The following is a 25,734-nucleotide window of genomic DNA, read 5'->3' as shown; positions in this document are numbered from 1 at the left end:
TTGTGTGTATATATATATATATATATATATACACACAAACACACACACACACACACACACATAAATACATTAAAGAGCATGAATGTGGTACTTTCTATTTCACTGGTCCCTTTGTGTATTAGTTGTGTATTAGTACTTAGTGTAAGGTCTGAGTGTGCCGGTATTAATACACACAGTATGCGCGCTTCTATATTAATATAGGGCGAAATGCGCATGCGCAGCACCTCTTACTAGACCGAACCGCGCACATGTAGAGAAATCCCAGAGCGCTGACAGAGGCCGAGCAGAGCTGTCTCTGCTCCATTTGTACTTATTTAAACATACGGGGGGAAAAAAACAAAACAACCCGCTAATATCTCTCTTTTTTATTTTACAAGAAGCCATTCTTTTAAGCGTTGCAAGGTTCTCAGAATTGGAGCTAGTAATGCTGAGCGCCTGCTTTGCCTCACGGAGGGACAGCCGTTCGGCACCGGCACTTGTTTGACACTTGTTTTGCGGTAATGGCCGAGGAGCCGAGGAACCACATGGACCTGGACCCGGATCCGGACCTGGACCCGGACCCGGACCCTGGACCCGGTCCCTTACCGGCCCTGGTCCCAGGACTGCTGGGCAGCGAGGCCAGCGCGCTGCAGCTCAGAATAAAGAACTCGATCTGGTAAGGAGGGTGTGTGTGTTATTTATAATAATAATAATAATAATAATAAAATAAATAATAAAATCATAATAACGATAATAGTAATACTACTAATTGCAATAGTAGTAATGATAGTAATTATTATAAGAGCGGTATTTGTAGCAGACAGCGTGCTTTGGTGTTTACTGTCCTCCTGCTGTCAGTGAGCCCCGCCCAGAGCTTTGTGGACCCTGACAACAGTAAACAGTGTGGATTTAGGCTGCGCTCCCTGCTGTTCGTGCACACATGTAACCTATTTTTAAAAGGTCGTCGGGCATAGACGCCTTCACCACTCAGGGTCAAGTTGTGTTGTTGCTGTTGTTGTTGTTGTTATTATTTACCAGCCAGATTACGTGCAAGGATTTTTATTTTTTTATTTTTTTTTATCGTTTCAACGAGAGGTTCTACAGAAAATATACAATCGTTAAATAGAAGTCAAACGCACAACACGGCCGCTGCTTGTTTACAATTTGACCGTGTTTTATAATGGAACTGCACTCGAAATACTAACCGTCAGCTACACAATTTTTGAGTATTTTTATTATTATTATTATTATTATTATTATTATTATTATTATTATATATATATATATATTTTTTTTTTTGCATTTTATGGCACTACAATAGTGGGATTAAAGAAAATAAAAAGTGTAATAATACGCGTCTACCCACTGCATTATTATCCACCTGCTCCACTCACTTGCGTTCAAGGTTGGAACATAAACAATTGAGTAGACAGTTAATTTCCCTCACCCCAAATGGAGACACGCCTAATTTGTTTCCCTCGGATCAGAATGCAACTTCCAAGAAGTTCCGCTCGTAATGTTTTATTTTATTTTTTTAATATCATTTTTATCACCATTTTGATTATCGGTGTTGGTACAATTCCACTTTTTTTATCATCACTGATTATAAACTGTAAAGGAACAGCACCCTCAAACTCTTGTTATATCAATTGTTCTTTTTCTTTCAAAAGGCTGGAATAATATATAAATGCACCGTCCATTGAAGTAAAGGGCACCGTGAATAGTCTGTGAAGGTTTAGAGGTTATTAAATTGTTATAAAAAGGCAGAAAGTGCTTGTTATGGTTGTGAAGGTTCAGGTTCATATATTGTTCTAATACAGGGCAGAGAACTACCCCCTGTGGTTATGAGGGTTAAGGTTATTATGGTGTAGTAATAGTGTTATAAGACAAGGCAGAGAAGTGACCATTGGTCCAAACGCGTGTCTACGCTACACTCGTTTGATTGTGGGGGGAGTTCATGGAGAATCAGAATCAGAATCAAACATGAGTTTTTAAGTCCACGGAGCCATAATTACGATAACATTTTGAGGTATGCATTAGTCAAACAGGCCAGTGTTGACAGAAACACGGGGTTTCTCCTCAGTGAGCTGCTGTTGAGTTGCTGATGGATCTTAATCCGGGTGAGCAGGTTCATTTTGAGCGGCTTTCGAGAGGGACCTCGATGCAGACAAAATGGCAGACGTCCGCGACGCGGCACGTCCGCGGGTCGAAGGAAATTACGTCACGTCAGCAGCGGAAGTTTGCTTGAACGTCGGCTTTGCGTCCGCGTACATCCAAATATGCAACGTTTATTCGTTAGAAATAAACTTAAAAAGTCAGTTGACTCTCAAAAATGGGCCAATATAAAGTTGATTCAACAAGTCTCTAAAATATTGCCAAGTCTTTAATTTATTTCTTAATCAATTTCTCATAAACAATTTATTAAACAACGTGAAAAGGCACTGGAAGACCCCGTGAGCTGCTGGTGGAAGACAGCGACCCTCAGCACTTTTATTGGATCCTCTGTTGTCAAGATCCGAATTAACCCAGCTATCATGTTAAAATAAACAGCCATATTTTACGTTTGACCCCGGCAACTTAAACCTATAAAAATGACTGTAATTAAAAATGTTACACAAGTTTACACTTCAGAACACCAGCGAGCAACACACATCGGTGAGCCAACCATGGGGAAAAAAAACACCAATAAAAAAATCTATGAAAACTCAACAAAACTTAGTGGCTGGTGTGGGCCAACGTCCAGACTGAAGTCAGACTCAACAGGTCATCAGAGCAGCAGAGAGGATCATCGGCTGTGACCGGTCCACCCTTCAGGAACTCCATACTTGCAGGTCAAGAAGAAATGCTAAAAAAAAAAAAAGATCAGTGACCCTGATCAGGGAGAAATTATCCCTCAGTGACCTAGATTGATGCATGATTCAGACGTCTGTAGATCCATGTACATGGAGAGAGAAGTCTTACGTGAGAATCACCAAACGTCACTACAACTCATTATGTTGTAGTGTTATGTTATCCATATCCATGTTATCCATTTATTTATTTATTCATTTTGACAAACAAATTACTCGCAGTGCAATAACTATATTATTTTCTCCGAGTGTTAAAACTGTCTCCCACGGGCCATGGGCACCTCTGCTTGGTACCGGGTTTGTCCTTGGGCCTCCAGGATTTTGATGATAATCTGAAAAACAGTTAGCAAATGATCCAATCATTCCTTGTGCTTTTACATTTTTTACATTTTAGTCATTTAGCAGACGCTTTTATCCAAAGCGACTTACAATTATTCAAACACCGACGGACGCAGCCATCAGGAGCAATGAGGGGTTAAGTGTCTTGCTCAAGGACACTACAGCATGCTAGCAGGAGGAGCCTGGGATCCAACCAGCAACCTTTGGATCACTAGACCACCAGCTCTACCTCCTGAGCTACCTCCTGAGCGACCGTACCGTTGTGCTGTCCTAAATATTATCAGTGGATGAGTAATAGTGTAACTGCTCGTAAACTGTCTATTCAAGAATTTTACTGAGAAATGGGAGGTTATTATAGGGTTTGTGTGGGCAGTCTTTTACCTCTCTGAAAAAAGTCACTATCTAGTTTAAACCCTCAAAAAAAAAATGAGGTCATAAACATACAGAGTTATTGCACTGCAAGTAATTTCTTTGCTTTGCTTTCATCAGTAGCTAACAGGGTCTTCCAGTGCCTATTCATCACTGGATTTCTTTTTTCTCGCCTCAAATTTGTTCAGAAACAGATTTTGGAGACTGAAAAGGTGACATTTGTGAATGTTACAGAGTAAATGCAACAAAAACTGGAAGCCATGCTCAAACGCCATCGGCTCACAGAACCCTGAGCTTGTGCTCAAACCCCATTAGCTCACAGAACTCAGGCCACAAAAAACAGCCTGTTTTGGAATAAGGTGGTATAGGTGCATAATCTGAGCGGTATTTTCGGCAAAAAACTTAAAACCTGTTTTGGAGACCCCAGACACCTGTGTAAAAAGGAGCGTAATAGGTCCCCTTTAAAGATTTGAAGTCTTGTATAAGGTGTTGCTACTGAAAATATTGATTAGTTATCATTATCATCTTTTCCAAATTGAAACCCTTTAATATATTTCAGTTAATAATAACAAAACAACTGTTGTTACAAAAAAAAAATTCTAGTTATATATGTATATTACGTGGCTGAGGATGTTTGTACAACCTGATTACAACGGTGTAAAATGGATATACAGAGTTAAAAGATTCTCTCAGTCAACACCATTTATTCTGGGCTGGCCATACATATTTTAGAGAAGGGTTAAACCAATGCAGTGTGTAAAATATCATATTAATATCATCATATCGTATATATTATAATATTATTTTCCAATAGAAAGTAATTTTATAAAACGTTTTGTACTAAATGTTATGATTGTTCTCAAGGTCTGTAGGGTGTCATTTATTTTCTGAAACGTGTTTTTGACCACCTTGTTGGCAGATGTCAATATGAGGTTGTGCTTTTCAACAAGGCACTAAGCACCTAACTGCTTCTCTTAAAGCGGCTCAGCTTTAAAGAAAAAAAGACTCAACTTCTATTATCCACTCTGCTTTGGTGAAAAAGAGTGCACAATAAATGTACAGGAAGATGTTATCACCTGCTGGGCATTGCTGCCTGTCACACCTCCTCCGGTGCCCATGGGTCAGCTGCAGGGTCATCAGCCAGAAACCACCATTCACCAGCGTTTCGCTCCTTTAATTCTGGAACGTCTCCTGGTGGCGGAGCAGTGACAGGGACGTCTCCCTGTCACCCCCTGCAGCTGATAGTTGTTCTCCCCTGCGGGTGTTGTCTGGGGTTAGGTGTTCTTTCCCCAACACCTATCCTCCCTCCTCAGCCAGAGCCAAAAGCTCCCCTTCTCAGCCTCCTCTGCCAGGTCCTTTGTTGCCCTCTTTAGCCTCCCTCTGGACACTCCTGCATCCCTCAAGAGGCGTGTGGTCGACAACCTCAAAAACCCTCGGCATCCGACCTCCGCTGGTTAGATGGTAGCCTTCCAGCCAGCCTCCCGGCACTCAGCAGCCAGCTCTGAGTACTGGGCCTTGTTACGTTCGAAGGCGGCCTCAATCCCCTCCTCCAGTGGTACTGTGAGCTCGATGAGGTGCACAGATCTTGCCTTGGTTGACACACAACAAAGTCCGGTCGGAGAGATGTGGTGGTGATCTATCTGGGGAACCGGAGCTGCCTGTCGAGGTCAACCCTCATGTTCCACTCCTGGTCGGGGGAGAAGGGCCTTGATGTTTCTGTTGGCCTGGTGTTTCTCCTTACCCCTCCTGCTGAGACAAAGCTGGTGTGGTCCTCTGCTGATGGTGGTTCTTTGTTACCCTGTCGACACACCTCCAGCACTTTGGCTAGCTTTCTCAGGACCTGGTCGTGGTGCCATCTGTAGCGCCCCTGTGAAAGCGCGATCTTGCAGCCTGATAAGATGTGCTGGAGGCTTGCGTTGGGGGCATTGCAGAGTGAGCAGCATTCTTCGTTCCCAAGCCACTGGTGGAGGTTCCAAGGACAGGGAAGCGTGTCGTAGGTTGAGCGAATGAGGAAGCTGAGTTTGCCGGTGGAATCTTCCACAGGTCTGACCAACTGATGTTCTGGTTAACAACTCCCTCCCAGGTTGTCCTGCTTCCTTGTCGGCCCTGCGACACAGCCTTGATCTTGTAGCGATCTTCCTCACCACCGTCTCCTTCCTCTCCTTACGGTTGACCTTGGACCAGAAGTGTGGCGCCTCTCCCCATCCTAGCCCTGCTCTTCCTGTCTGGACTCTGCCCACGATCTCCCGGTATTGCAGCCAAACGACAGCTTGGTCAACCTCGGTTTGGGCATTCCACTTACGGCCGGTTGGAACCTTGGCATTTGCGTTCCCTACCGACTGGTCTGTGGACTCCCTTAGCTCGAGAACCAGTCTGGTCTTCTCCTGCATGTAGCCCAAACTTATGGACTGCAGTGGCAGCTGCAGTGTGTTCTTCCCAAAGAGACCGGTTTCAGATAGGCACCGTGGCAGCCCCAACCACTTTCGGATGAATTAATTGGCTTTTCCATCCATCTTACTTGCGGTCGATGAGGAGATCTCACTAATTTTCAGGGGCCATATTACCCTCCTGTAGAGTGTTAACTGGTAGCACCCGACCTTATACTTCCCAGGAAGTTGGCTTTGGTTGATCCTTGTCTGGCCGTCAGAGAGCTGTTTCATGACGGTTTTCCCCATCTGTTTATCAGGCAGCTCTGCAGTGTACTGCCTCCCCAGGCTTTTAATGGGTTGCTCAGATAGGAGTGGGATTTTTTCTCCTCCAACGATAAAGATGGTGCTGTCATTTCTGACTCCTCTTCTGAGTGACAGGCTATGAGATTTGGAGGGCTTGATCTTCATTCTTGCCCACGACATCAACTCATCCATCCTTCTCAGCAGTCTCGATGTGCATGCTGCTGTCTGAAGGAGGCTGGTGACATCATCCATGTAGCTCCTCAGTGGGGGTAGCCTCTGACCAGTTGGTAGTTTGATCCCTCCAACCATTTGTCTTGCTCCGATTAGGATTGTCTCAAAGGCTGCTACAAACAGTTTTGGAGAAATGGCACACCCCATAGCGATTCCTACTTCGAGCCGCTGCCAACCGGTGGTGAAATCCTGGAGGGAAAAGCACATCTGCAGATCGCTGAAGTACTGTGCTACCAAGTTCTTGATGCAGGTTGGCATGTGGAAGAATTCCATGGCGTAGTTGATCCGCTGATGTGGGACTGAGCCATACACATTGGCAAGATCGAGCCAGATGACACGCAGGTGGATCTTCTCCCGCTTGGCCTTCTGGATCTGGTCCCAGATCATCGTGGAGTGCTCTACACATCCTTGGAAACCTGGGACTCCTCCCTTCTGGCAGTTGGTGTTGATACAGCCGTTTTCTAGCAGTTAGTTGGTCATCCTTCGGGCTAGTACTGAGAAGAAGATCTTTCCTTCTACATTCAGCAGGGTGATGTTTCGGAATTGGCCAATATCTTGGGAGTTTGTTTCCTTTGGAACGAAGACTGCTACCGCTCTTTGCCACTCGGATGGAATGAGTTGCCTTTTCCAGGCAGTTCTCATTAGGTACCATAGCAGCTCTAGTACCTTGGGGCAGTTCTTATAGAACTTGTAGGGGACTCCATTGGGGCCTGGTGCTGAAGAGGACCTTGACTTCTTCACGACTTGCCTGACTTCACTGAGCTTGGGGGGCATGATGTTGAACTCAGCTGTCGGCAGTACAGGCCGAAGCACGTATCCTGGTGTTCCTAAGGGGACGCTCCTTTGCGAATAACTGTACTGCTCTTTAACGTGCTGTTCCAATTGCTCCCTGGTGGTTTCAAGCTTGCCGCTCTTCTTTTCCTCCAGCAGTTGTCTGGTGTGCCTGAAGGGAACCTTTAAGAAGCTGGCTCGCTCTTTTTGCTTCCGTTTACTGCACTTGCGAATGCGTTCAGCTCTGTGAAGCCCAGCTAGCCTTTTCCTGACCTCCTCCCACAGGGCTTTCCGACCCTCTTTCTCTGCGTGGGTTGCCTTCCTCCAGTTCTTGCGGAGTTGCTGGCGCCCTTGCACCAGCTGGAGGATTTCCTTTTCCCTCCTTCCCCCCTCTCTCAGGGCAGTCCTCTGTTTGGGGACAATTTTGCCAAACCTGTCCATGCAGGTCTGGTATATGATGTCCCCAATCAGGTTAAGCTTAGACTCAGTCACTCCACGCAACAATCCCTCTAGGGTCTTGATCAGGTCTGTGTCCAATGTGTGCCATGCCTCTGCTTCGTTTGACTGGAGGCCACTGGAGCTTGCTCCTTTTGGCTGGTTTCTTGGTCTCTGCGTTTGGCTCTGTTCTGTGTGAGGTGGTGAGGACTGGGTCTTCGTGCTCACGTGGGGGCTCAGCCTCCGCCAGGGGACCTTCTTCCTCTGTGACTCTTGTGCCTTCACCAACGTTGGGTCCTTCAGCTCTGTGGTTTTTACCCTGGCTTTTGGTCCCTCTTGTCTCACCTGCTGACGCAGTGTAAAGTTGCTGATGGCCTTTCTGACCACACTTTGATTTCCCCTGGTGGATTCGTAAGCCTCTAAACGTGGTCACTTTCTCCCATCCGCATGCACACTTCTGGAGGATCTTCTCCTCATTTGCTGGAGGTCTGGTGTTCTCGTGGTCTGTTTCCATTGCCATCGTTACCGTGTGGTCCGTCCTGTTGGGCCCATCTTCTCCCAATGATTCTTAAAATAAACGTGAATGTAGTTGTCTTTAATCTTAACATTTGCATATGATAGTTGGTGAAACCATAAAATATATATATTTTTAAATAAACCTTTAAGAAAATGAAAAGTCAACAAAAAGTATGCATCTACTGCACATTTTGAAGGGAAAACCCAAGATTTTAATTCTGACACATGCTGTACCTATTGATTCTACAGTGCAGTGTAAAGTGGTTGTTAGTATCAAGGGCAAACCTTCTTACTATCACAATATTGGTCACGAATACGCATTTAAATAAAAGAAGAATTCTTGTGATATGTCAAGATCACCTGGGAGAGTGAAACATTTTTTAAATTATTTCCTTTAAATTAAAATTTCTTAATCTTTTCCCATGTTTTCCCTTACTTAATATCACCGTGCTCTTACAGAGCTTTTCCATAAATTAATTGAATGGAATCGAGCTCACTTTACCCACCCTACCGTATCCATAATATCTAATGTTGTTTGGATTTGGTTGGTTTTGAGTTTGTCTGTTTGTTGCCATTCAGCGTAGCCACTCATAGATTACAGGTTGGGAATTTGGTCTGCAGAGATCACTGCGTTATCTCATTTGGCTTGAGTGGTTGTTCCCGTCTAAAGTTTTCTTACCTTCTGCCTCGGCGTACCAGCTCATAGATTACAGATTAGGAATCTGGTCGGCAGAGATCATTGCGTTATCTAATTTGGATGTTGTTAAGTGCTTGTCCCCGTTTAAAGCTCAATGATTAGCTTTGCTGCCTCCCATAAAGGTCAAAGGTTCAAACCCTTTCCGTCTTGAGCTTATACAAGTTCTCCCCTTGCTCTCGTGGGTTTGACCCCACACCAAGTTTACCTGTGGATAACCACTAAATCAATTAAATGCAGAGGACACATTTCCCCAGAGAGGTCAATAAAGAATAACAATTGAAATTTAAAGCAGGTTTTAGTGTTTTATAAATGTATTCCCGCTAAATGAATCTCACTCTAGTTCCTCGCACGGTCTCTCTTTAAGTACGGTGCCCTAACCTGCCCTAACCTCCCAACCTTTGTGTGTTAAGGATTGTTGATATTGTGGAATAAAAACAAATAACAATGACATCAAGAAGTCACTATACTGATGCAGGTGGCTCGGGCAGTATACCTTATCTCTAGGTATACTGGCATTAATTCATGCAAAGGAGAGGGTTTTTGCAACACTGTTGTCAACAGGCTTTTTGTCAAATTAATAACTAATTGCGGAATGAATATTAAAATGGGGAAGTGCGTCGTGTGAAGATACTTTGGATGTTAAAATGCTCTCTCATAACCCCAATTTGTTGTGAAATGTTTTCCCTATATCGTGCACCCGTAGTTAAAATATATATATTTTTGTACACCTGGATGGGTTCCCATGCAGCAAATTGATACTAGGACACCAGGACAGGTGGCCTGGATCCATATACAGATCTGATCCAGCTTCAATTTGTACGGTTGTCCAAAACTGGAAAAACGGATCTGGTTTGAAAACGGCCAGACCCGGCTCAGATTTGCTCTTAACGGTCCGGCCCCTGGCTTGAATCTCACTGATGTTTCCCTACCCCAACCCGAAGGTGCGGGACAGACATGGATCCATCTGCCTTTGCCCCAGAGGCAGATGAATGATCCAAATGTCCTGTGGGTTGAGGAAACCTTGTGTAAAAGGTTACTTCGTGGATCAGAATTACTTGGCTAAGTTCAATTACACAACATCTAGCTTTAGAGACTCTGGCTGCACTGAATTGGAACTGTGGAGCTTTGGCTCAGTGACTGATGGAAGCTGACTGTAGACATGATATTAAAATGCATTCTGCCCAAAATAAAGTTGATGTAATTTCTGTCTCTCTCTTTTTTTTTTTTTTTTTTTTAAACAAATGACCACATGTGTTTTTGGACCTGGCATACGTGACCTTAGAGATGCTGATGGAGGGCTTGTTTCATTCCGTACATTCCACTGCTTTATAAATAAATACAGTTTAGGCTCTGAGCTTGAGTTACACTACTGTCATTCAAATTTATATTATGTCTCTCTTTTCTCAGCAAATCTGTCCAATCAAAAGTGGATAGCATTTTGGTGAGTATTTTGGAAACCAATTTGAGGTCTTTCTTGATTTTATCTTTGAAAAAACATTTGGCTTTCAGAATTTTTATCAGTTCTGTTTAATTAAGAGTCAGTAGAGTCTGTAGTTTAGTTCTTGACATGCTAAAAAGGAATGACTGGCGCCTTACATGACAGATCTTTTGGATTGAGTACTTTGCATTTTTTATCTGTCTTTAATTTTGGTGCCAAAATTAAAGACAAATAAAAGTCCAATACCTTGACATCTTACAATACACAGTATCATGGTTTTAAATGTCTTAATATCAGTGTTAAAGTCCGACTGATATTACCAAATAAACAACTACTACAGCAACAGCTTGAAAAACAGAAGTTCTCACATTATTTGTCATATTCGATGGTAAAAAAAAAAGTTAATGGATCAAAAGTGTGTAATCTGGGCATAAAATAAAAGTAAAACATGAACGCCAACAGGCAGTGGTGTTGTTTCAGGCTGTTAAAACAATATAGACTGTAGGAGCAAGTGGGACTAAGCGCTTCTCTCCTATACACACCCACTTTTATTATTTTATTTAAACCTGTATGTATTCCAAGTTCAAGTTCAAGTTTAAGAGAAGTGCAAAATGTGTTTTTAAATGACATATAATACATACCCATTCAAAATTCAATGTGAACGGATGTGGACAGAATGGATCGGCTTTATAGTGCAGACTACAGACTCAAACAAACTGCCCAGTCTAAATAACTGTCATTAAAAAAAATAATAATTAAAAAGTCACTTTTCCTTAACTGTATTTATTGACTTCACACCCCTGATGCCAACACTTCTCAGTGAATGTTAACTTAAGTCGTTGGCGATCTGTTGTTCCCTAGCTACAAAGAGGTGAAAAGAAAAGACAGAGGAAGGAACGTTTATTCTTAGAAAATAGATGCAGCGGTTCAGCGTCATAGTGAGAGCATGTACATCCCACCAGCCTGGCGGGAGCCACATGAGAGGGGCCTGATTGCCACCTCTCAGGATCTGCAGCCCAATCACAAAATGACAAATTAATAAATAAAAAAAGTACAAACTTTGCCAAATACAAATATTTTTTACGAAATTTAATTGTTTTTTTAATTCCTCAAAATACTTTTGCAATTCAACTTAATTTCAACGTTCCAAAATAAATTAATTTAGAACGTGATCAAAAAAATCCCTATTCTATAAATTATTTTCTAAATAAATTCTATGGACACAACTATTATTATTTACAGTATGCTTTACCATGAACAGACTAATCTCCTGGGGCTGCAGCTAAAAGAATAAAAATATATATTAAAAATAAACTCTCCATGTGATCAATGGTCATAGAAAAGGTTGACAAGTTAATATAACCGACACAACATTGTATTTTGTTGTTAATAAAAAGCCACATAACTTTTAGCTTTAATGATTGGAAAGTGCATTAACACGCTTTGCTTTTTTAAACATCTAGTGTGTATAGATATTACTGTGTTTTACATTCCATTGAGAAAGTTTAGTTGTGTTGCATAATTTCAGAATTAGCTACATATTTGACACTACTTTTAATACTACTGAGTTCCTTAAATAACTCGGTACGATCGATGATGACATGACATAGGAAAGATGATTCGTCCAAATTTAAAGCCACAAACCTATTCTGTAGTCTGTAAAGGAGGCTGGCATGTTTGTGCTCTGCAATTACTCTATATTTCTACAATGGAATAGACTTGATTTTAAAATGTGAGAGCACATTACAATATATGGATGAATTATAAGATGGTCCATAATAAAAGTTGTTTTTCTTTGTTTTTTATTCGAATAGCAAGATGTGGAAAAGTTCACTGACATTGAAAAACTCTACCTCTACCTCAAGTTGCCTTCTAGCCCCAGCAGTAGCACTGATAAAAGGTAAATATCCTTTATTCTTGATTGGTTTTTTTTAATCCAGCCTTTTTCAAAATGCAACATGTATGTATGTCCAGATTGTTACTTTAATATTTAATCATCTAAATTGCAAACTAACTTTGATATTGATCAGTGCACAACTACCGATAAATGAATGATGTGATATTGTATTGCACAGTTAACGCTCAATACCTCATGCATTACCTACAATGGCAAACAGAGGCTGTTGTAAACACATGACTGAACCTAAAGCATCTAGGCTTAAGCACTGCTAAGAAAGACAAATATTCCGGTTATCTCTCTGATGTTCTAGCAGTGACCAGAGCTCCGTGTTGTCAAGCCGCACGCAGCAAATGTATGCGTTCAACTGGATCCAAAACCACCTGGAAGAACACACAGAGACGTCCCTTCCCAAACAGGAAGTCTACGATGAGTACAAGTAGGTGTCGATCACTGGGGGAAAAAAAAAAGGACGCTCAAAGCCATTTTCTACTGCTGCTATACAATAAAGTTAGACACCGAAAGTTAACAACTGAGCCAGAAGAAATGCAGCTTATTATATTTTCCATAAAAACAAATGCGCTGTAGTTCCCATGTTGTCATATGCCGTGTTAATTCCAGGGGAATTATTTAATTCCAAACAGATGAATGTGCTGGTTGTAAAAATTAAAAAAAGAGCTAGTTTGCCTATGTTTTGAGTTAGGTCTTCACAATAATGCATCTTTTTCTTAGTTCCATTTCTGTTTAATGAAATTAGAAGACAGACAATTGGAAGGAAACCTCAAGAACACAAGCCTGGCGGGCCAGCCTAATTCACCACATCCACAATCTGGAATAGTTCCATTTCAAAGCAATTCAGCAATTGGGTGTTAGAAGAATAATTCTAGAAAACAATCTAAAATTCCACCTATCGTCGTCACCGAAACTACCCAAAGGATGCTTATTGCCCTATAACACAGTAACCATAGAAAATCGTTTTCAAAATAAGTAAAATTGCGTGAAATTAGCTGTAGGCCGACAGATCCGGTTAAAATTTCATATTCAGTAAAAAATGATTATTTTACATCAGGTTTGATCACCAAAGCACCGTGACTGTACCTAAACACCACCTCAAACCACATCACAATAATCAAACACAGAACATCAGAACGGACGTTCTTTATGAATGTCACTAAATTAAATTATTACATTACATTACATTACATTTAGCAGACGCTTTTATCCAAAGCGACTTACAATTGTTCAATCACCGACGGACGCAGCCATCAGGAGCAATGAGGGGTTAAGTGTCTTGCTCAAGGACACTACAGCATGCTAGCAGGAGGAGCCTGGGATCGAACCAGCAACCTTTAGATCACTAGACCACCAGCTCTACCGCCTGAGCTACCACCCCCTACAAATAACAAAATTATTATTATGTAAATTATTAAATTACATTATATCCTGAGCAATGTTAATTTAATTCAAGTTTTTAGATGATTTCCCCCTCAAGCTACTGACAGCTAATGCATCAATATAAATAGACGCAGTACACATGGGATTCAGTGTGCGCCATGTGTTGGTAACATTAGAATGGAAAGTCTGAGACAGTCATTGAAATACTTTGGCACTCTTATGTAACCAGTCTTTTTAACTCGGCTAGCAAACAGAAACACTGTGCCCCCTAGAAATATTGGCGCCCCAGAGGCAGACAGACTTAGAGAAATTGGACATACTGTGATGTTAGATCATATACTCAAAATCCCTTGTTAAAAAAGTTTCATCACATTAAACTATATTGTCAACTCATTCAGTTACATCTGACAAAAATGAAACTCAAATATTTCTGACCGTGTGTAGTGAGCAATATTGGGTCATATGTTCTCATCAACCTTAATTTAGTACAAAGTTGTGTATCACATGATGTGATGATGATATGACGAGATAATAATTTCATGACAATGTTGAGTTATCGCTCAGTCCTTTTTAGATATTTCCCTTTGGGATGGCTGTCAAGCCTGGACTGTAGTTTCTTGCAATTCAAGTCAGGATTTAATAATAATGATAATAATCAATGCTAAATCATTTAATACAGGGATTTCAACAAATTAACAATAATTATTCAGCAGTGTACCCTACTCCAATCTCAGATAATTAATTGCTAAAGATGATCTGTGACTGATTACAAAACATGCAGATACTTCACAGATTAGCCTTTAGAATGGTGTTAATTTGACTAAGCAGTTACACTGTACTATTTACAGTACATTGCAGTTACTGTAGATTGAATATAAGTAGACGTTTCCTCAGCATCAACTTTATAGGAACTTAATTTGACCTAATTTCCATTTGGAAGGATGAGGTTAACGTCCGCAATTAAATCAACTTAGTTCCAAACAGTATGTATTATCACAATATCCTCTTTAGACAAGTAATGTTGGTTGTGATATTATTATTCTACAATCTTGATTTAAGGTTTTACCGTAGCCCATGCCCTGTTTCCCAATCTAATGCCATCCGTATCCCTCCATTATGTGTTTCAGGAGCTATTGTGACAACCTCAATTACCACCCACTAAGTGCTGCAGATTTTGGGAAGATGATGAAAAACGTCTTTCCAAACATGAAGGCGCGGCGACTTGGCATGAGAGGCAAATCTAAATATCCTTTCCTGGAATGCTTTGTCACAGTAGGGCCTCTCTCTGGACTCTCAGCTGTTGCAGTTCATAAAGAGTCTAAATATAGAAATCAAATCAAATAAAGTTCCCCCTGCCTTGTGAGCGGTGGCACGGCAGAGGACTCAGGGATATCTCTGTCATCTTGACCTTGAGGAAGGATTTGTGAAACCTGTCACTTCTTTTTTTCACGGAGGACGTACAGTAGCCTTATACTTTACCCCTCCATAGAGGCTTCACTTCACTTTAATGTAGTGTAAGATCATGGCTGTAGAAAATTTGCTTATTGAGAGTTGTTCATATTCTCAGTCTCTTGCTTGTTGTGAAGGAACTTTATCTAAATCTGGTGTAACAGTTGAATTTAGAACATCTCTTCCTCTTCTGTATATGTGATGCCGATTATTTCAAAAGCCTTATAATTGCTATTGCAAATTCAAATTGATTTTTGTGTGATTTGTTGAGTAGGTCAAAATCTGTAATATAATTCTTAAACCATAGTTCATAGATAAGCCTTTGCCCACATCTGACATTCAAACAATTTTTTCCTCTTAAAGTAGTGTACGTCTTTTAAATGAACCTTCAATAACCACTCTGTTACTCTTTAACAGGCTGATTGAATTAATTTGTGCCTTAACTCTTTCTTACATACTGTTATAGTGGACTAAGAAAAAGGACCCTAGTTAACATGCCATCATTGCCAAGTCTTGATTTGCATAAAACAGGAGATGGAGTAAGTATTTTTTTTCTTCACCCACCAAAATGTTGCTTGTTTTTGGATTACCCTTTCCCACTGCACCAAAAGCCCAGTAACACCTGCTAACATCCGGCATTCCTCTTCGGTGGGAAGGGGAAAAACCGGACGCTGGCATAAGTAGACAGGAATATCCAAGTATCATTCGATCGTTTCATATCCCATTTAGAATCCAAAATCAAAATCAGGAGCTATTTACTTTTTTCCCCACATGGGGGGCCATGAAATGTAGTGAGTGAGGTGATTGCACCGTGGGGAGCACAGCGAGAACCCCACCGCTACCCGCCGCACTCTGAGCCACTCCAGCCCCGCCCCAAGCCAGTCCCTTCTCCCAGCCGCCGACGGACCGGTGTTCTATGCTGCTTCTACTGTAGCGTCGGGTCGTTCATGAACGATCCAATTCTTTGGAACAGCTCAAAATCTTTTTTTTTTTTTTAAGTTTTACAGTTTTATGTTGTTGTTTGTTTAAGTTGCTGTCTCCTCCATTGTTTTGTTCCCAATCACACTGGAACCATGACACGCCCCTTTTCCGATGTGTTTGTGATGTTGAACGTGACGCACCAGAAAAAAAACGTCATTTCTCCTGGCAATGGGAAAGGTGTCAATCGCCTATTTTTAGCTGGTTGACCAGCTAAAAATAGGCAAATTTTGGCGTGAAAACGGTATCAGTCACGTTGTGATGACAACTTTTTTTGAAAGTAGCTCTTGTTTGGATAATGCAACCTGCTGTAATTGTGTCCCATATATCTGTGTTTTGTTTCTTTCACTAGTGTGAGGTATTGGAGTCATCAGGGCAACTCTCCAACGTAAAAGAGGAAGTGCGGTTTGCAGCTTGTGGTCTGGTGTGTGAGTGGGCCCAAAAAGTACTCAGTCGTCAGTTCAGTGCTGTGGAAGACCTTGCTCGCTTCCTTCTTAACAGCCACTACATCAGCAACAAGTCTGTGGCAGCCCTCACCATCATGGCTGGCACAGCATCGGGTAAGACCCCGATTGTTTACCTCCATCGTCTCTGTCGCTGTCATGGTAAAGAGGGAAATGCTGCCATCTGCTGGTAGATACTGATTTATTTTAATTTACTAAACAACTGATAACATGAAATTGCAGAGGATAAACATGGGCCCGGATATAAGATGTTGTCAGCCAGTAGAATAATTATTTTGTGTTTCATTTCTCATGAACAAATGTAGTTAATGCTGTGTTTACCTTAAATGCCCTTTATCCTTCCTCTAGGGATGAAGTCTCCACAGCCAACATCAGCTTTCATCCCTACTGCTGAGGCCAATTCCTTCCAGCCGCAAGCCGTAACCCTGCCCTCACCTTCTGTCGATGCCAAGCAGCAGCTTCAGCGCAAGATCCACAGGAAGCAACAAGAACAGAAGCTCCATTCACCACTCCCTGGAGAAGGCCAGACAAGGAGAGGAGATGATAACACCCCTGTAACCAGCGCTGTCCCTGGAGAAAGTCCCACCCATCCCTCCCCGCAGACAACAATAGGCATCATGGTCGCAGCAGTGCCTAGTCCCAGCACGGTGAGCAAGTAGAGCCTTCCACTTCAAGGCAGCTTTCTCAGCGCAGTAGATGAAATAGGAACCACTATTTGTGATATTCTTATTAAAAGGACAATAACGAGACGGTATGGCCACTAAATAAAGACCAAATTGAATTTTAGCCCGTTTACTGGTCAGCACACACATTTTTTCATCACCCCTGATGATTTTTGTGATGATTGCTCAAATTTTTCAATTTTTTGTTTTGTTTCTTTTTTCTGGTTTTGGGAAATTCTAACAATAATACATTGCATAATTTAGTAGACGCTTTTGTCCAAAGGAACTTGTAATAACTGCATTTTGTCGGTCACATGTATGTCAGCAAGCTAAAAAGAAAGAAAATAGGGTGACTGCATGGCAGACGGATGATACTGTGGAAACTTCATGTGCTATAAGTATGTGATTTATATTACATTTATAAACTATGTTTCTATATTTCTCGTCGATTAATGATTGAAAATTTGCTTTGCTCACCGTGTAAGGATGTCAAATTTGATTATCAGTCTTTGAGATAGATTTTGAGATATGTCCAATGCAATTGGTCAAAATTTACTCCTGTATTTAATCAAAATGTAATTTTTTCAGCATTACTACAGTTATTATTAGCCTATGTGGAATGAGGAAACATAAGACTTAGAGACCCTGTTGAAGCATAAAATACAAATCCAATTAAGTCTGTGAGCTTATAGTTCTCATCATTCACTAACTTCATCCTCATTTCTTCATTCAGGTTCAGAGAAGTCGGCCGCTGGTGTCTCCAAGTCCAGTGAGTGCAGGAGAGAGCAAAGTGGTGCCTTTGAACTTCCAAATGGTGACCCAGCCAGTTCAGCCTGTGAGACAAAGCCCCAACCCAATGATGGATCGTACAGCCCGTCAGCGCTACGCCCAAATCTTACCTAAACCCTCGGTCACCAGTGCCATCACCTTGCGCTCGCCCTCCACCATGCTCATTGCTAATAGTCCCATTAAGACCGTCATACCCGCATGTCACGTCAGTTCAGTCAACTTGGTCAAGATGACCGCCATATCCCTTGCACCTAGTAGCACTACAGCCACCCCACTCACCAACACCATTTCACAATCTACCTCTGCCGGCATGAGCAGTGCTGGGATTGCAGAGGAGATCAGATCCAGCCTGAAGATCAGGAGCGGGTCTGCTGCCCCGATTCTGGCCCCTATAGCCAGACCAGAGCAAGCTAATAACAGCCATAGCGTTGATGTTGAAATGGAAGTTGAAGCAATACATGAGCGCAGCCAATTCCTAAATCCTAGCAGTCCCACTTTCAGTCAAGTTGCTGGGGCAAATACTGGAGGTATACCAAGGGCTGCTAGTGTGCCGATACCTCGAACTAAAGGCTGCTTGGGACTGGAGGATGCATCTTGCACTAAAAACAATCCAAGGTCCTTTTTAGGTCCTAACTCTGTGACAACTACAAAAGGCATCAATCATGACGATATCAATGAAAGCACTTTACACTCAACTGTTTTCACTGGGAATATAAACATTGACTCAATTCAGAATGCCAGCATTTCATCACCATTTGTGGGAAGCACTGATGGAATGTCCTCCAACAAAGGGGTCTTGCCGAACACAAGCACCAGGAAGCGTTCGGGCCTTAGTCCAGAGTGTCACCCCTCCCTAGTGAAAAGGGCTTTCACCTCCAAGCAGCCAGAAGGGGGCTCTGATGACTCAAGATATGGTATTAGCACCATGACAAGGGAACTGCCTAGGACGGGTATGCCGGTCAGACCTGAAAGTGCACCAGCAATTGGCAAAGTAATGATGACAATGAACTCTGCAGCGTCTCCTCAAGTCCTTGGACTCTCAAATTCCCCCTTTAGAACAAGTGGCTTCCAGACTGTTGCCAAAACACAAAGTGTGATGCAAAGGAAAAACACTTCCAATGTTATGGAAACTCGTACCTCAGTCAGTCATGCACTAATACAGCAACAACAGCAGCACTCAATGGGCAACATGCAAACCATATCAAATAGCCCTGACCCCCAGAAACATCCTGTTTTTGGCGATCTTAAAAGTTCAGTCTCCACCAAAGAAGGGCTGAGTAGATGTCAAGATCAGATGCACATTCACATGAATGCACAGGCAAACCATTGGCAAACATCATCCACTCCAGTCAAAGAACCGCTGCCTGAAATGATTGAGGCTCTAGCCTCCAGTCAGCTCCCCATGCAGACAGATATTGATTACTTTATCTTCAATGATGTTGGTGGTGATGATGATGTAACCCAAGACAGCATTGTGGAGGAGCTTGTGCAGATGGAGGAACAGATGAAACTCAACCTGCAGGAATTTGGACACAGCATGCCGTTTCAACGGCAGCAGGCTGTGATGCAGGATAACTTAATGTCCACCAATAAGACAATAACTCCTTTTTACAACTCTGCTAATAGAAGCATCACTCCGATTCAAACTCCAACCCCCACCCCTACACCTACATCTGAAATCATTTCAGGAGCAAAAGACCTCACCAGAGAAAGCCCCTACTCCCGCATTGCTCCCACTACCCCAGTAGACAGTGCATTGGGCAGTAGTCGTCACACTCCAATCGGTACCCCGCACTCAAACTGTAGTAGCACTGTACCTCCTAGTCCAGTGGAATGCAGAAACCCCTTTGCATTTACTCCCATTAACTCTAGTATCATTGGTAATCATGAAAGGAATACTGTCTCCAGCAGCCCTGTAAAACCGATGCAAAGGCCAATGGCTACCCACCCAGACAAGGCCAGGCTGGAGTGGATGAATGACAGTTATAACAGCAGTAATGAAAGCGATTCAAACAATGGAATGGGAATCATTTCCAGCTATCAAGACCAGAGTGAACACCCCTTCCAAAAGCCCCATGCCTTTGCTATTCCAGGGCAGTCTTACCACTCTCAGGTGAGGCACCACAGCAACCATTTTGGTCGCCTGACCCCCATCTCCCCTGTACAGCAGCAGGTAGCTAACATGGCTAACACAGCCAAGCAAGAGAGCTTTGCTGTTCCTGCCCCTCTAGATAACAAAACCAGCAATAACCCTGCAACAAATCTGACCTTCAGATGTCGAAGCGTAAGCCCCGCTGTGTGTCAGCGAAACTTGAGTGGGATTGCAGGAAACACCGGACCTCCCAATATCTCCCGGACGGTGGTGTCTCCCTTTAATTGTGCTGTGACCCCTGAGGTGTTAAACATATTTGCCAACAGCCAGTCAAATCTTGGTGCGACCAGTATGGCCCAGAGGAGCCAATCTGTGCCAGTGAACATAATGATGCAAACTGAGGTACTTCCATTACAGGGTCAGCAGTGCAACATCAAAAATATAACTAATGTACTCTTGAGCAAGATGGATGGAGAACGTGATGATGGTGTGCGGGGTCTTGGCATCAATAATTTAACCTCCAGCTATACAGCATGTTCGAACCTCACCCAACTCCTGGAATCCACTCCAACAAGTGCCAACCATCAGACCTCGATGACTTCTACTGACACTAACAGTAAATACCAGTTCCAAGATTTGAATTATCTCATGAAAAAGGTTAGAAATGAACAAATGATCGTCGGCCCAGGTGACGGCCAAGCACAATCAGCTGCCTCCAGACAGCAGGGCCAGACTATGCGACTGGCTCAGAACCTGCAGCATCAACAGCAGCCAGAGCAGCTGCTGGATTTAAACACGAGTGTTAAGAAGCTCCTGACTGGAACCAGCCTTACACCTTGCAACCAGTTCCTAGAGCAGGTGTCAGAGGGAACAGGGAGAGGCAAGTTCCCCGGAGAAGTTGGAATCACACCTGAGCTCTCAAATAGCATTAGTGACTTGAACACTTTGGACGCAAACCTTTTGTTTGACCCCAATCAGCAACAAGGGCAATATCAGGACACTACACCAGATGAAATAATGAACGATCCACTATTTCAACAGATTTGCAGCGAGACTGCAAATTCGGGTGGATTTGAGTGGCTGGAAAGCAAAGATCACCCCACTGTTGGTTTATTGGGTTGAATAACACCGTTTAGTTACTTTTAGCTTCATATTGTTTATAGTTTTATTAATTTTTATTAAGGCTTGCATTTGAATGTGTAATTTGTTTCTCTGTTTATTTTTATTTATTTTTAAACTATTGCATTATATTTCACAATGCATCCAGTCTAGTTTAATGGGTTGATTGCTTTGCTTCTCAAGTAAGCAGTATAGTAAAAGCGCAATGAAATGTACATCAACGTGATTTTCCTGACAGAACATATACTTATACACTTTATCTAGAATATTTTAAGTTGGACAAAAGTACTCAATGAGAAATCAATGGAGTTTATTATTGGCATGAGTTGATGTTTGACTTATATTTATTTATTTCTGTTTGAAGCTTTTTCATACCCAATGACTGAAAGAAGTTTACAAACAAGGCCATGACTCAATGTGATATACTATATATACCACTGTGATAAAACTATACTGGTGCACAATATTATGTAACAGAATCCCTGTAATTGGGCATCAGCATTAGTATTTATTGTTAATGGTGCATAACTATTTAATGTTTCTGTTTTTAAACCTTTTGTTAGAGTCAAATTGAGGATTAACGAGAGTTTAACTAAAGACAACCTGGAATACATTGCACGTCTTCCACAAAAAAATATGTAAAAGAAGCAGTGAACAAAGATTGATATAACCTAATGGAGGCCACTGAAAACCATGGGAAGTCTTCCTATTAGTGCCAGCAGTGAAGTAACCATGTTTTGTATCATAATTTGGCATCTCAGTATGTATCATACCTCATGTTCAAAGTATAATTTTTTGGTGACTTTGGTAGATGCCAAAGTAGTTAAAATGCACTGAGTAAGTCAGACGCTTGAGCGTCTCAAGCATTTATCAGCTTTACAAGCATAAAGAAATAATAATGACGTAGCTTTTCAAACATATCTAAAGTGTACAAAATATTGTCCATTAGCCACCACATAATATGATCTTTGTACAGAAAAAATACAATATTTGAGTGAATAAAGAAAACAAAATGTTAAGTTAAAGGGGGAACCCAATTCAATGCAACTAGATCAATTGAAATTTGTTAAAATGTGAAATGCTAAGAAATCTGTGAAATTAGGTTTGTTAATTTGTTGAATCTATTATTTTTATTAAAAGCTGTAGGATTTTTTTAAACATAAAATGGTATGCGATTTAATTGCGAACTACCAAGCTAAATTTTTCTCTTATTTTCTTTTTTTTTTTACCCATGCCGAAAACTGTTTAATTTAAAGTTTCAATATAGGTCATGGTAGCACGTACAGTATTTAGTACATCCATCAAATACCTTCAAAACAGGGCTGGTGAAGAAAATCTGAAAATATAATTTAGCTTGACATTTTCTAGAAAGGTAATAATAACTTTAAATATAATCAGACCTGAATGTACATTTCCATAAATTACTTTTGTTTTGTTTTCCTCAAAATGAATTAAAACACATATTTCAAATATATGTAATTGAAATGCTACCTATCGCTGCCTTTAACACAAACTTTACAATATAACTTTACTTTCTATGGCCCCCAGTTTCCCTTTTAAATTGTGCTGTCACTTTGACTTAATGAGATGTAAAAAATATTTAATTTATTGAATCTACCCCCCTGCACTTTACAAAGGGCGAATAGATTAAGAATGAAGGCAAAGTCATTCACACCGGCACTGTTACAAACCATTTAATATGCAGATTGAAGAATGATGAATCAAGACGAATCAGATGAATCAAGGGCTAAGCATTCATTTGAAATGTATTAGTGCGCACTAACTTGGACATTAGAAAAGGAATCAGAAGACCAAAAGAAACTAGCGTTAGCACTTTTGTGCCAAACTATGCACCAAACTATGCATTTTCTCCACAACACAATAATGAAGGCATGGAATATAATGATATGATATAGTGCAATGATAACATTCAGAAGGCTCCTGAGAAAACACAGAAGAATAAGTCAATAACAGTAAATGCTCAAGAATGTTGCAAAAATATGGCACTCTATTATTTTTTTCTCTATTATTACATCTTATTCATTTATTCTAGGAACAGTTTTTGCTTTGAAAATCTGCACTACGGCACGGCACTAACAGCAGTGTCTTTTACTTGTACATATATATATATATATATATATTGTTAAAGTATAATTGAAACAAGGTGTTACCAAACAAAACTGCTGGTCAATATGTTTATATTTGTCAGGAGCATATATGTGCCCTTATTTCGAAGCCATCAAGTTGCTATGACAATCATCAATATATCTCCAGATTGCCATGTGTTTTTTTTAATGATGCAATAGATTTGGTTTGGTTGATAAAACATTTTTTAACCCACATAAATAAAATCATGATTGCCATTTATCGAATTACGTTTCGCATTGTATTCACAAAAGAAGATATTACCTCGTAATTACGGGATCCTCATCTTGTAATTATGAGATAAGCTGTCTAATTTGTTTTTCTTTTTTGAATGCAATGTTCTTTCGTAATTCAATAGTTTACAGTTACTAAATACTTTAAATTGAATCTCAAATTGAATTTACAATTCTTTGGAAAATGTAAACATATGTATGTAATTTTTTTATGGGGGGAAACGTTTAAAGGCCCAGTTGCTGATTTCCAAAACCAATGTGATGGTAAAATACTGCCAATTTCTCAGTTTCTAATGTTCTACTCTTTAGCCCAAATTAGTAAAACATTGTATTTAGAAAGCAAACAATCACGTTCATATATTGCACTTACTCTGTAAAGCTTAAATTATTTCTTATACGACATAATTTATTGTCCAAATTATGCAGTTAATATTTTTAATAGCTTTACTTGTTTCCCCATCTACAGACTCAGTGTCTACTGAATATCCATATGATGTTTAGATACACAATGGTTTTTCTAAAGGCTGATTAGCTTAGCATGGCATTTTGTGTTTGTTGGCACATAATTAAGCTTAATTACAGTATATTTGGCACACATCCAAATAATTCATACCGAATACATTTTGTGTGTCATCAGATTTTTAAGATCTTTTTACCTTCATGCATGTGACTAACATATGTAATGGTGGTAAACGATGATCACATTAAAGGGACATCACTTTTACATTTTAAATACATTTCTTTTGGTTGCATGTGCTTTTTACACACAGTATTTCAACTTATTTGTTACAGAATAGATTTTCTCTCTTTGCAATATATCATGTTTCTGGCATTTATGTTTGATCTTTTTGATGAACAATATGTTTATAAATATTTTGATGCTTTTTGTTTTAATTTATAAATATCTTTCTCAGCACTGATAATTGTTGTAGAATGAAGATATCACATTTTTCTGTGAGATTATAGGACTCGCATACAGGTTATATAATTGCTGTGCTACGTTAGAGCTGTAGGACAACCCCCTCCTGTGACTATGTCAGTGTACAGAATTATGATTATTATTATTATTATTATTATTATTGCTGCATTTCAGCTTAATCTTTTTTCCATGTGTGTGCTTATTAAAACTGATTTTTACTGTGTTTTTTTATGCAATAAACCTTTTCAGAACATTGGTGTTTTTAATGTTTCAATAAAGAGGCCAGTAGAGTACAGTATTTACTGCAGGAAACTCGATTCTGGGATAAAGGTGTGTAGCCGACTGTTTCCCAGGCCAACTGGCACCAACTGGTGCTTTTTTCATACTTATAAATTAAGTGGAATTAGGAAAAAAAACATGATCCACTGAACAAAGGCTCCCAGAGTCCCAGAGAGGCAAAGTTCAGTTTCTTCCTTGAAGGATAAGAAAGACACACTCTGAAGCTCTTTGTTTTATAGGACACACACACACACACACACACACACACACACACACACACACACACACACACACACACACACACACACACACACACACACACACACACACAACACCTTGAAGAGAATGACAATAAACATCCTCATCTGGGGTAGTTCAAAGATTCATGCAGCGCCGCGCATTGGTTTATTTATTTTCTTTTTTGGGGGGAATTCACCGCGCAGGTTAATAAATAACAGGTTTGACTTATAGCTACGCTGGAACAATTCTGACTTTCTTCATCGTCCAATGGTCCCTCAACCTCCGCCCCGCGCCTCGTGCCAAAGTCAATTTCGAACCTGCCCAGTTCTGACTAAATATTTTGATCCAGGTGGCGTGAAAAGATCAACATTGCGCAAGCAGCTCATTTCCTACACCGTTTATCTGAGGTCCAGTTTGAAGCACGGCACTACGTCCGGCGGGTTCCTGACGCTCTCAAACAATGTATACTCCCGAAAACCTGGACCGCCATCACCCGCTGCCGCCCTTTGACCTTTGGGTGCAGGTTGCCAGTCGGCGCCTAAGTTTATTACCCGTGACTGCTGTGCACACATCTGTCCACTTAATGAAAAGACTGGCACGATTCCACGTGTGTATAAATAGTTTTGTTTGCGATTTCAAATATTACTATGGCTCATGATGACACGACAATATTACAACTGTTATCAGTCGCCACGTCATACATGTATGTGTGTGTTTACGTGAACATTTGTAGTTGCGGCATTAGCCTCCACACCTTCGCTGCCTGGCTGAATGGCC

At 41.0% G+C, this 25,734-nt stretch overlaps 1 protein-coding gene across 1 annotated transcript; it reads left to right on the top strand.

Annotated features, from left to right (window-relative positions):
• The first annotated feature begins 279 nt into the window (after positions 1 to 279).
• On the top strand, positions 280 to 24,691 carry LOC307228119 (DNA-binding protein RFX7-like). Its single transcript, XM_079997644.1, has 9 exons — positions 280 to 655; positions 10,266 to 10,299; positions 12,111 to 12,196; positions 12,507 to 12,632; positions 14,716 to 14,836; positions 15,496 to 15,576; positions 16,368 to 16,575; positions 16,828 to 17,126; positions 17,875 to 24,691. The coding sequence occupies exons 1-9, from the start codon at positions 501 to 503 to the stop codon at positions 21,142 to 21,144; spliced, it is 4,380 nt and encodes a 1,459-aa protein (XP_079853770.1). The 5' UTR covers positions 280 to 500; the 3' UTR covers positions 21,145 to 24,691.
• Positions 24,692 to 25,734: the final 1,043 nt, after the last annotated feature.

The sequence above is a fragment of the Zeus faber genome (genome assembly GCF_960531495.2).
Source record: "Zeus faber genome assembly, chromosome: 3".
Lineage (NCBI taxonomy): Eukaryota > Metazoa > Chordata > Actinopteri > Zeiformes > Zeidae > Zeus > Zeus faber.
The sequence above is the reverse complement of the archived record's forward strand: the minus strand, read 5'-3'. Positions and strand labels throughout refer to the sequence as shown.